Source organism: Zootoca vivipara, chromosome 1, assembly GCF_965207765.1.
Source record: "Zootoca vivipara chromosome 1, rZooViv2.hap1.1, whole genome shotgun sequence".
Lineage (NCBI taxonomy): Eukaryota > Metazoa > Chordata > Lepidosauria > Squamata > Lacertidae > Zootoca > Zootoca vivipara.
In genome coordinates this window covers 1190504-1203485 of record NC_142582.1, presented here as the reverse complement: position 1 = coordinate 1203485, position 12982 = coordinate 1190504, and the positions used below count along the sequence as shown (strand labels likewise).

The 12982-nt window shown below is 42.3% G+C and overlaps 1 protein-coding gene across 6 annotated transcripts in view; it reads left to right on the top strand.

Moving 5' to 3' along the window:
* PCNT (pericentrin) overlaps window positions 1-12982 on the top strand; it is an 84926-nt gene that overhangs the window by 9927 nt on the left and 62017 nt on the right. For 4 of the 6 annotated variants that reach the window (XR_015951508.1, XR_015951507.1, XM_088675569.1 and 1 more), the window contains exons 5-8: window positions 2428-2549; window positions 8295-8406; window positions 9455-9719; window positions 12498-12585. Coding sequence is in view for 4 of the 6 variants with exons in the window: in XM_088675569.1 (XP_088531695.1) it covers window positions 2428-2549; window positions 8295-8406; window positions 9455-9719; window positions 12498-12585 (587 nt within the window). In the remaining 2 variants the exon portion in view is untranslated. Of the gene's footprint in view, window positions 1-2427; window positions 2550-2672; window positions 2990-8294; window positions 8407-9454; window positions 9720-12497; window positions 12586-12982 lie in introns of those variants that run through there. The other 2 variants (XM_088675580.1, XM_088675583.1) reach the window with 2 other exon arrangements.

Sequence of the window (12982 nt, the reverse complement as noted above, 5' to 3'; positions counted from 1 at the left end):
GGCGGCGGCAGTAGAAGCTCTTCCCCTCGCCGCCGCCTCCCGCCTGGATCAGACACGCGGCGGGGGAAGACCTTTGCCTTATTCCCGCGCTAGTGTTCCACTGGTCTCTGCCGGTTGCCCCTCACTGCTCGGGGCAACTGGCAGAGACCAGCGGAACACAAAAGTGAACCAGCTGCAGCGGGGAAGAAGGCAAAGGAAGATCATCTGAGAGGCGCTGACAGCTTTTCTAGACGAATGCCTTTTGCAAATAGGTTTTATGATCGGAGGTTTTTATGGCCACGCTTCGCAAGACGAAGCGGCGGCCATAGAAAACCTCGTCGTCTTGCGAGGCAACCTCCGATAGCAAAACCTATTCGTTAAACAAAAAAAATCGTCTTACAGGGCATTCGTCTAGCGAGGCAACACTGTATTCAAATCACCACTCAGTCATGAAGCTCACTGGGCCAGATATTGGGCAGGAGTGAACAAATGAGCCCCATCAGTGGAAGCTCTGCACAAGAACTAGCACAATGGAACTTTAAACCTCTTTCCTCCCACTGCCCACACTGAAATTGGCTCATGTGGCTGGGCGGTGAGGGTGGTAAGTGTTGGAAGAGCCCCAAAACAATGCACAGGATTAGAGGGGCCATCATTCTCTCTGGGAAGCCATAGTGCTTGTCATGACGGAACGGTCACCTTTGTGCAATATTGAATTCCTCCCAATGTATCTTAACCTAATCTACCTAATGGTTTGTTTGTTTTTAAGGATACAATGGAAAGAGGGAGAACTATGTACACCACTTAAACTCCTTAGAGGAAAGGTGGAATATAAATGTTACAAATAATAAATTAAGCTTCAGCTTGTTTCTCCTTATCCATCTGAGACCAATCCTCCAGGAAGAACCGCAGCTACCAGGAGGATACCATGGTTGATGGTGTTAAATAGTTCTCTGTCTATTCTCCCTTGTAAATCATTTACAAGGGTGAGTGACCAAGGCTGTTTCCATCCCATACCTTGGCCGTCTGCAATCACACTTTACACTAAATCCACATTTACCAAGGTTTTCAGTTCTTTGTCCTTTAGTCTTTTTGATTTTGCTAGTCTTATTTAAGGGGGCGATGCGGGTGGCGCTGTGGTCTAAACCAAAGAGCCTAGGGCTTGCCAATCAGAAGCTTCGTGGTTCAAATCCCCACGACGGGGTGAGCTGTTGTTCGGTCCCAGCTCCTGCCCACCTACCGGTAGCAGTTTGAAAGCACGTCAAAGTGCAAGTAGATTACTGCTCTGGCGGGAAGGTAAACGGCGTTTCCGTGTGCTGCTCTGGTTCACCAGAAGCGGCTTAGTCATGCTGGCCACATGACCCAGAAGCTGTCTGTGGACAAACGCCAGCTCCCTCAACCTATAGAGCGAGGGGAGCACACAACCCCAGAGTCGTCCGTGACTGGACTAATGGTCAGGGGTACCTTTCCCTTTAGTCTTATTTAACAATGTCTATCATTTTGTTCTCCTCTTTGTGACATGATGCTATCTTGTTTTTTAGATAGCTTCTGCATTCTCTCATCTTTGGATTTCCAGCCTTTCTCTCCCTGAGGTGGCTTGTAGGTCTTATGTTTTATCTCATATTCTTCTCACTCATATTGATTTTCTGTTCAGAGCAAAATGACTTTTATGTATCACCCTCTCTAGGTGTCCTTATTCATTGTTTCTCATTCTCTGATTTTTGTGTTCTATCCAGAATGGCTCTGAAATAACATATTTTATATTCTAAACCTTTTCCTTTCTACACTTCTCTTTATCTTCTTTTTAATACTCTTGTTTCCCGGGCATGTAAACCTGGGATACGTTTCCTTAATGGAGAACAAAAAGGAAGTCTGCAATTGTAGACTCTTCATAGTGGAATTCTACTCCTCTTTTGCTTCCCAGTTATGGGGAGACTAAGGCTGCAGTCTTATGCATCCTTACCTGAGGGTAAGCCCTGTTGAACATAGTTAGACTTACTTCTGAGTAAACAGGCACACAAGGCTACCAACTTGTTTAAGATAAGCAGGTCTGGGTCTGGTCAGTTCTTGGATGGGTGCCCATTTGTGAACCACATATACAGGGTCTTGGGTTCCATGATGGAAGAAAGGTGGGATATAAATGTTAAAATTAAAATAAAACTTGTAAAGATTGCATTGTAATATCATCTCTTTTAGACAGCGTATAGCATCTGGCATTGCTTTGCTGATTTCACATTTCACATTATCATACTTTTCTGTCAGAAATATTGCTACAAAGATTGTGGAATTTATTAGAAAACTTAACAGAATTGTATGTATGAAGTAGAATTTAAATTCACTGCTGACCTTATATGCAGACATTTGGACTGTTGTGATGCCAGAAACTTTGTGTGCATTTTGACAGCTGATAAGAAAATTATTTTTATAACAGAACACAATGTTATTTTGTAGTGGAGCATGACATCCTGAAAAACCAGTATGATCTGGCCATGACAAAGCTGCAGGCTGAAATTGAACAAAAGTTGGAAGGTATGAAAGAGCAAAGCAAGAAAGAAGGAGAATTACAGCAGGAGGTAAATAAGCACATTTATGTTGATTCTTTGCAATGCTCTTTATTTTGGAAGCAACAAAGTTGATAGATGTATATATGTTGATTAAGATCTGCCTGAATATGAGAGTGAAATGGCAGAGTGGGAAACAACAGAAGATAAAATGGAGAGGATCTCCACACAGGTGATTGGAGGACTGAAACATGCAAATGAGGGTGTTGGGATGCTGGAAGAGAGGGGTGGAATTATGGACAGAGATATTAAGAAACATCTGGAGATGGCAGTGATAGACATAAGAAAGAAAGGATCTTCTGTACAAGTTGAACACAGAAGAAAACACCATCAAGCTGCTGGCAATCTTTGGAAAAAGAATGGAAGAAATAGAAATGGAAGGACTTATTTTCTTTAAATTAAGATGGGAAAGCATGGCCAAGAGGAAATGGGACTGGAAAATATGGAATTGGGTAAGAATTAATGAAGATACAAGTAAATAGTTACGGACTATTACTCCAATAAGAGTTCTTGGAATTTCTTGGAGAGGAAGTTGTTATACTGTGTTAGGGGGACTCCCTACAGGGAACCTTCCCCCATCATCCTGACCAGCACTTCGCCCAGCAGCAGCGCCAGCAGCGGGTCAGGGGGAAGTGGGATGGAGGAGGGAAGGCTCAGCGAGGCATCAGAGCCCTGGCAACGCTCTGGGGAAGAGACGGCGGAGGGAGGGCTCAGTGAGGCATCAGAGCCCCTGCACCACACTGACCAACAAGTGGAGGAGGGACGGCTCAGGGAGGCGTCGGAGCCCAGGCACTGCCCAAGCCAGCAAGGGGAAGAAGGGGCACAGCTCCTGGCAGCCGAATTGAGGCGTGCACCCAAATGCAGGGTTAGGGGGTGGCGTTTTGGGGTGCCCAGGCTATTATGCTGGCCCTGAAGCAGAAGGGCGCCATTGCCGGATTCTGAGAGTGACTGGGATGTCATGTTTTCTGCTATCTCTGCACTGTAAATAGTATGCACAATAAAACCTTTAAAGACAGAACGGACTGGAGCATCTTTACTCGGGAGTAGCCGCAACAACTCCCTGACATAATGGACTGAAGAAAGACTATTTTTGGCCTTTAGCTATAATAACAATCAAAGAGCCCCTTTGGGACTTTTTGTGTGGAAAGAAGAGTATCTTGAGGTGTCTGGGGTTGAAGATTGGAAAAACACCTAGCAGATTGAGGACGTTATCCTGGAATACAACTAGATACTAACTATTCTGGAATGAATGTTTTCAATGTTTTGAATAATCTTTATATACACAATTGGCAGATGGAGAACTAGAAGTCCTCCTTCTCTCATCTCCTTATTTTTTATGATTTCTAGCTTTTGTCTTCTTCTGTAAACTCTACTATACTTATGTTTTGTTCTTTTTTTTTTGGTGTCCTCTTGTTGTTGTTGTTTAGTCGTTTAGTCGTGTCCGACTCTTCGTGACCCCATGGACCATAGCACGCCAGGCACTCCTGTCTTGCACTGCCTCCCGCAGTTTGGTCAAACTCATGTTCGTAGCTTCGAGAACACTGTCCAACCATCTTGTCCTCTGACGTCCCCTTCTCCTAGTGCCCTCAATCTTTCCCAACATCAGGGTCTTTTCCAAGGATTCTTCTCTTCTCATGAGGTGGCCAAAGTATTGGAGCCTCAGCTTCACGATCTGTCCTTCCAGGGAGCACTCAGGGCTGATTTCCTTAAGAATGGATAGGTTTGATCTTCTTGCAGTCCATGGGACTCTCAAGAGTCTCCTCCAGCACCATAATTCAAAAGCATCAATTCTTCGGCGATCAGCCTTCTTTATGGTCCAGCTCTCACTTCCATACATCACTACTGGAAAAACCATAGCTTTAACTATACGGACCTTTGTCGGCAAGGTGATGTCTCTGCTTTTTAAGATGCTGTCTAGGTTTGTCATTGCTTTTCTCCCAAGAAGCAGGCGTCTTTTAATTTCGTGACTGCTGTCACCATCTGCAGTGATCAAGGAGCCCAAGAAGGTAAAATCTCTCACTGCCTCCATTTCTTCCCCTTCTATTTGCCAGGAGGTGATGGGACCAGTGGCCATGATCTTGGTTTTTTTGATGTTGAGCTTCAGACCATATTTTGCGCTCTCCTCTTTCACCCTCATTAAAAGGTTCTTTAATTCCTCCTCGCTTTCTGCCATCAAGGTTGTGTCATCTGCATATCTGAGGTTGTTGATATTTCTTCCGGCAATCTTAATTCCGGCTTGGGATTCATCTAGTCCAGCCTTTCGCATGATGAATTCTGCATATAAGTTAAATAAGCAGGGAGACAATATACAACCTTGTCGTACTCCTTTCCCAATTTTGAACCAATCAGTTGTTCCATATCCAGTTCTAACTGTAGCTTCTTGTCCCACATAGAGATTTCTCAGGAGACAGATGAGGTGATCAGGCACTCCCATTTCTTTAAGAACTTGCCATAGTTTGCTGTGGTCGACACAGTCAAAGGCTTTTGCATAGTCAATGAAGCAGAAGTAGACGTTTTTCTGGAACTCTCTAGCTTTCTCCATAATCCAGCGCATGTTTGCTATTTGGTCTCTGGTTCCTCTGCCCTTTCGAAATCCAGCTTGCACTTCTGGGAGTTCTCGGTCCACATACTGCCTAAGCCTGCCTTGTAGAATTTTAAGCATAACCTTGGTAGCGTGTGAAATGAGCGCAATTGTGCGGTAGTTGGAGCATTCTTTGGCACTGCCCTTCTTTGGAATTGGGATGTAGACTGATCTTCTCCAATCCTCTGGCCATTGCTGAGTTTTCCAAACTTGCTGGCATATTGGGTGTAGCACCTTAACAGCATCATCTTTTAAAATTTTAAATAGTTCAGCTGGAATATCATCACTTCCACTGGCCTTGTTATTAGCAGTGCTTTCTAAGGCCCATTTGACTTCACTCTCCAAGATGTCTGGCTCAAGGTCAGCAACCACACTACCTGGGGTGTACGAGACCTCCATATCTTTCTGGTATAATTCCTCTGTGTATTCTTGCCACCTCTTCTTGATGTCTTCTGCTTCTGTTAGGTCCTTACCACTTTTGTCCTTGATTATGGTAATCTTTGTACGAAATGTTCCTTTCATATCTCCAATTTTCTTGAACAGATCTCTGGTTTTCCCCTTTCTATTGTTTTCCTCTATTTCTTTGCATTGCTCATTTAAGAAGACCCTCTTGTCTCTCCTTGCTGTTTTTTGGAAATCTGCATTCAGTTTCCTGTATCTTTCCCTATCTCCCTTGCATTTTGCTTGCCTCCTCTCCTCCGCTATTTGTAAGGCCTCGTTGGACAGCCATTTTGCTTTCTTGCATTTCCTTTTCCTTGGGATGGTTTTCGTTGCTGCCTCCTGTATAATGTTATGAGCCTCCATCCATAGTTCTTCAGGTACTCTGTCCACCAAATCTAAATCCTTAAACCTGTTCCTCACTTCCACTGTGTATTCATAAGGGATTTGATTCAGATTGTATCTTACTGGCCCAGTGGTTTTTCCTACTTTCTTCAGTTTAAGCTGGAATTTTGCTATAAGAAGCTGATGATCTGAGTTACAGTCAGCTCCAGGTCTTGTTTTTGCTGATTGTATAGAGCTTCTCCATCTTTGGCTGCAGAGAATATAATCAATCTGATTTCGATGCTGCCCATTTGGTGATATCCATGTGTAGAGTCGTCTCTTGTGTTGTTGGAAGAGAGTGTTTGTGATGACCAGCTTGTTCTCTTGACAGAACTCTATTAGCCTTTGCCCTGCTTCATTTTGAACTCCAAGGCCAAACTTGCCAGTTGTTCCTTTTATCTCTTGATTCCCTACTTTAGCATTCCAATCCCCTGTAATGAGAAGAACATCCTTCTTTGGTGTCATTTCTAGAAGGTGTTGTAGGTCTTCATAGAATTGGTCAATTTCACTTTCTTCAGCTCCGGTAGTTGGTGCATAAACTTGGATTACTGTGATGTTAAAAGGTCTGCCTTGGATTCGTATCGAGATCATTCTGTCATTTTTGAGATTGCATCCCATTACAGCTTTTGCCACTCTTTTGTTGACTATGAGGGCCACTCCATTTCTACTACAGGATTCTTGCCCACAGTAGTAGATATGATAGTCACCCGAACTGAATTCGCCCATTCCCTTCCATTTTAGTTCACTGATGCCCAGGATTCCGATATTTATTCTTGTCATCTCATTTTTGACCACATCCAGCTTACCTCCATTCATGGTTCTTACATTCCAGGTTCCTATGCAATATTTTTCTTTACAGCATCAGACTTTCCTTTCGCTTCCAGGCATATCCGCAACTGAGCGTCCTTTTGGCTTTGGCCCAGCCGCTTCATCAGCTCTGAATCTACTTGTACTTGTCCTCCGCTCTTCCTCAGTAGCATGTTGGACGCCTTCCGACCTGAGGGGCTCATCTTCCAGCGTCATAACTTTTATATGCCTGTTGTCTTTGTCCATGGAGTTTTCTTGGCAGGGATACTGGAGTGGCTTGCCAGTTCCTTCTCCAGATGGATCACGTTTAGTCAAAACTCTCCACTATGACCTGTCCAACTTGGGTGGCCCTGCATGGCATAGCTCATAGCTTCTCTGAGTTATTCAAGCCCCTTCGCCACGACAAGGCATTGATCCATGAAGGGGTTGGTGTCCTCTACTCTGAGTTAATGAGGATACACAAATGAAGGTGGTGGATGGATGATGAAGAACTCTGTGTGAGATGCAGAGAAGGGAAGATCTCCCAGATTGGGAGGCTGTGGGACAAGGGATGAGATGCACCTCTGATAGAGGGCATTGCATTTTCCTTTCTTCCTCCCACTTTCTTTTTGTGTTCTTTCTTTCTTTCTTGTACGTATGTACATTTGCTTTCCCGTTTTCTTTCTATTTTCATTTGGATTAGTTTGGCTTTTATTCTATTGTACATTGGTCCCTCGTTTTGAGTCCGCCCTGTTTAGGGTCCATTTCGTTTAACGTCCGCGGCAAACCCGGAAGTATTGGAACGGGTTACTTCCGGGTTTGCTGCACATGCAGAAGCACAAAATCACGCTATGCGCAGAGTGGCGCTTTGTCGAGTGGCGCTTTCGTCGAGTGTCTGGGGCTCCGGAACGGATCCCGGATGCAAAAGGGGTATGACTGTATGTTGAAAAGTTTCAATAATAAAAAAGAGAGAAAGAACTCACTGGTGCACCTGAACCCTATTGAAAGCAAGATTGATGTCCCCATGCATCAGCTGATGCACAAGGAGTTTAATTCTGCTTGGTTCAGGTGTACAAACTAGTTCCTCACAGTGAACTACAGTAGTTGGCACACTGAAGCCCTGAAGAAAACTGGAACTTTGTGCACATCGCCTGATAATGTCATAATGACATCACCTGACTGACAAGTGGGTGGTGCTGTCCATCTGTCAGGGGTGCAGTGGGGGCCAAAAAGGTTCCCCATCCCATTCAAAATCTTACCAGTCAGTTGCAAACGATGTAGAGTTAAAATGAAAGAACAGGCAGCATCTGAGCACATTCTAAGCCTAGGAATGTGTTTTAGTATCAGAATTGAACAAAGCAAAGAGTCCTTTCATGCAGATATGCACTACTGGTTAGCTTCCTTAAATTTCAACAATCTAATTTATAAAGTGGTTTTATTGTTGCTGCTGTTAAGAAATTCGGAGCCAGAAATTGGCCAAAAATTCTATCACTCCTGGTTAGAAGATTTTGAAAACTTTTTTAAAAATTAAAATTTGTAGGTGTACTAACTTATTGTACTTCTTGTAGATAGAAAAGCTAACGGCTATGCAAGAAAAACTAAAGGCAGAGTCAGAAGAAGAAATCAAGCGACTTTTGTCTCAACTGGATAGTGCTTGGGCAAGTCGCCAAGAATTAAGTGGTACGTTTGAGGATTTGACATAGGAGCATTGTAACCTGTAACTTGCTTTCTGTTCATTTTTAAATTTTAGGGTCTGATTCTCTATCATTCAGTGAAGCATTTTATTTTACGCTATTAAGTAATGACATATAAAGGAACAATATTTTACAACTTCTTAATGACTGATTAGCTGAGGACCTGTTAACGCATGTTTGTGAAACTCTCAGTTTTAATTTCAGGATTTTAGGTTACTTTCTCAGATTTGAGGATTGACATAATTTACATTTTATCCTGTTCAAATATAATATTAAGTTTCTAAAAATATTTTTATTATTTCAGGTATAACATACAAGCTAAATTTATGGCACAAATAATCCTGATGCCATTCATTTTGAATCTTAACAATTAATTTGAAAAATTAACTCAGTGATTTGTATTTATATAGTAGCTCTTGAATTATTATTATTATTATTATTATTATTATTATTATTATTATTATTATTATTTCCTCCTTTTTCCACTTCAGGTATGCAGTTTAAGGAATAAAATATAATGATATATTGAGTAGTTAACATTCATAAATGAGCTCTAAGATTTGTAATACTAATCTTCAGACTTGGCAGTGTTTATATTTACTTTCTTCATTTTATTATGCATTTAACCTGGCCAATATTAATAGATCACAAGCCTTTTGGGGTTTTTATGCAAATCTTGGAAAATGTAAATATAGGTGGAGTTGCTAGCTATCCAATGTTTTCATACAGAATAAGCTTTCCTATCCTCCCGCTGCACCCTCTGATGTGTTCTGAAGGGTCCCCCAAACGTACATGATCAGACTGAGGGATGGCAAGGGGAAGGAGATCAAGTCGCATTACACAAGCAACCTCAGAACTTGTAATAAGTTCTGTTCACGTTAATAAAGTGCTTCTTAGCATCTAAGGCACTTAAGGTCAAATGTTAAGCCTAGTCTTCTTAATGGCGTCCTGTGTGTGTTGTACGTCTTCAGAAGCTTGTTTTATTTTAATATACTTTATTAAAATAAGAGAGTACTATCTTGGTCTTCCACCAGAGTTGAAAGAACAGCTGCTTGCTCGCCCGTCACACATCGAAGAAATGGAATACCTGAAGAAGGATTTTCAACTTAAATGGGATAAAAAGAAAAGTGAACATGAAAATGAACTGGAACAATTAAGACTTTATTTTGAACAGAAATTAAAGTCTGTGGAAGAAAACTACAGAGAAGAATTAACAATGCTGCATCAGAGGCTTCGGGAAATGAAAGATTATTCCCTATCAGAGGTGGAGAACAGCCAAGATCTACATGTGGAATTTGGGTGATGCTAATAATTTAGTAACTTGATCTGTAACATCAGATTTTTAAAGAGCTGATTACTAAGTATTACATTCTGAATAAGGGGGGAATGTGTAATGAAAACTACACAGAAGTCCGTTCTTAAACCAAAGCATTCTTAAACCAAGGCATGCTTTCTCATAGCAGCGGGGGACTCAGTTTACAAATGGAACACACTCAACAGGAAGCAGAACATGTTCTGCTTCAAAGGCAGAGTTCACAAACCAAAACACCTACTTCAGGGTTTAAAAGGTAAATGTAAAGGGACCCCTGACCATTAGGTCCAGTCGTGACCGACTCTGGGGTTGCGCGCTCATCTCGCATTTTTGGCCGAGGGAGCCGGCGTATAGCTTCCAGGTCATGTGGCCAGCATGACAAAGCCGCTTCTGGCAAACCAGAGCAGCACACGGAAACGCCGTTTACCTTCCCTATTTATCTACTTGCATTTTGACGTGCTTTCGAACTGCTAGGTTGGCAGGAGCTGGGACCAAGCAACGGGAGCTCACCCCGTCACAGGGATTCGAACCGCCGACCTTCTGATCGGCAAGCCCTAGGCTCAGTGGTTTAACCACAGCGCCACTTCAGGGTTTGCAGCATTTTTAATCCAAGTTGTTTATAAATTATGCTGTTCTTAAACCAAGGTACCACTGTATTTGTAATTGTAGTTTCCTCTGGCAGTCAGGACAGCTGGTCATGTTGGAGAACTTTCCTGAAGCCCTTGTGCTCCTGGCTAGGGGATAATTTTTGTTACTACCACACTTTGATACTCAGGAGCATCTAGCAGCTGTAGGATGCACTAGATTTCTGTTTGTCACAGTTAGGATTGGGTTAGCTTGATTGTCATGTATCCATTAAAAAAGAGAGAGTTAATGTTGTTTTGAAGAGTCAAGAAAATTAGACCCTTTATGCCTTTCACAACTTTGCCACTGACTAGCCTTTCAAGGAAGTGTTGTGCAATTGCCTGCCCTCATGTTTTGTCTCTGGAAAGGCTATTATTTGTTACCAATGCTAATATTTATTACCAGGCAGACATTAGTTGCCTAAGTTGGTTTTCACAAGCTCAGTCTTGCATTCTGTGAGCGACTTGTAAAATATTGGTTAGTTCACACCACTTGAAGAATGGGAATCCTTTGCTAATCCTGATTTAGATTTTTTTTTTCAAGAGGCAAGCTGCCAGTGTCTTTCATTTACTGTTTTCGTTTGTATGGATTCTAGTGAATGCTTAAGATCTGTCTGCAGCTGCTTCAAGTTGAGGGTGGCTTAGGAAACATGTGGTTGGTGTTTCTTACTGGGAACGTGGCAGTGGGCAGCCAGTGTAAGATTACACTCTGTCCTCCAGCCTGTCAGCTGATGCTACCAGGGAGTTCAGTTGATAGGCGGGTGGGTGTGGGTCAAGGAAAATTCACTACCTCATGTTGTACTTCCAGTGGAAATTTTAGGTACCCTAAATGCTTACAAACTAAAGAGAGAGCCTGTTGATAAAAGCTGATAATAGTTTTTGTGGGATTTGTATATTTAATTGGAATTTAAGATCTATTTAAGGTAAAATCCTGAATGACTGCAGAGTCCCAAACAGCTGTTTCTTCTCACACCAAAGCAGCTATAGCTAGAGAGAAAACGGAAGGCAGCTAAAACAGTGATTTTACTGTTTTCATGGGCAATGCAAAGCAACATGGTGCTGTGAATTTCTGTGGATTAGCCATGCACCATTTAGTACCTCTGTGAAGGCTGGAGCCTTAAATATGTGTACCTGTCTGTGCCTGACCCTTCCCTGTCTGGGGAACATTTGGGAAGGCCTGAGCTGCATTATCCAGGCTGTAGCAGCATGGCAGGCCTGCCTGCTGAACAATGGAAAATGCTTCTCCTGTAGCAAAATCTCTGCTAAGATGCCTTTCACCTACATGAGCTCCAGATCCTTACTGCAACCAATTAGAAAAGATGAGAGAGAGAGAGAGGGAGAGAGATGCACACCACAACTGTTAATGATGTGGTGGTGGGGAACCCTGAGGTTTAGAACTAGTGTGATAGAGTTAAGTGAAGTGTGAACCGGCTTGCATATGGATACAGGAATCTTAATCTCATGATTGTGGTAACTGAAAAATGTGAATCCGTGGTTGTAGAAATGAATACCATTTCATGCTAACATTTTCTTACAGTATTATATTACCATGGTTGCTTCTGTGTGACTTTAAATCACCCCCAAATTTACAGTTCAGTACATAGAATGATGGAGTTGGGTGATCTACTGTCTGCTGCTGCAGGAAATCCACTGTTGTAGTATTCCTCATAGGTGGCCATTCAGCCTCTCCTTTAAAACATCTAATGTGGGATAGTTCATCACTTTCTGAGGCATTCTGTTCTACCACATCTTATACCATTAGGGTCTTCCAAATATTTCAGTGAAATAATCTTTCTTGTAATGTGAACCCCTTATTTTTGGGTCCTACTCTGGAGCAGTTAAAAACAAATGTGCTCCAGCATCTTACATGATAGTCATTTGAATATTTAAAGAAGGCTATCATATTGCCTTCTTCATATGAATCTCTTCATATGAATCTCTTCTTCATGCTAAACATACCCATTGTTAAATATACTGAAAACTACTTTATTACTTTATTAGAGTTATTGCTTTATTAAATTATAATATAGTAAAGCATATACCCAGTATATATAATGCTATAATAAAGTAATGCTATAATAAAACATTATTAAAGTTATTAAGGCCATGTTACTTACTCTTTTGAAATTTCCCCCCATACAGTTCATCTGCCATATTTTTAGAAGAGATGACCGAAAAGGAGAGACATGATCTATTTGAGCAGCTAACTCAGCAACTGGAACGCCACAAGGTAAATTACTAGCTAGTAATAAAAAGGCATATTTGGCTTGCCAGACAAAATGACACCCCCCACCCCCCAACTCCATGTGCTGTTCTGGGGATTGTTGCTGAGGGTAACCAAAAAAGGCCTTATGGGCCGCATGCAGCCCTTGGGATGTACATTGAGCAATCCTGCTGCAGTGGATAGTCTAGTGCAGGCATCCCCAAACTTCGGCCCTCCAGATGTTTTGGACTACAATTCCCATCATGGCTGACCACTGGTCCTGCTAGCTAGGGATCATGGGAGTTGTAGGCCAAAATATCTGGAGGGCCGCAGTTTGGGGATGCCTGGTCTAGTGCAGAGCTTTCCAAACTTTTCATGTTGGTGACGCACTTTTTAGACATGCATCTTTTTGTGACACAGTAAT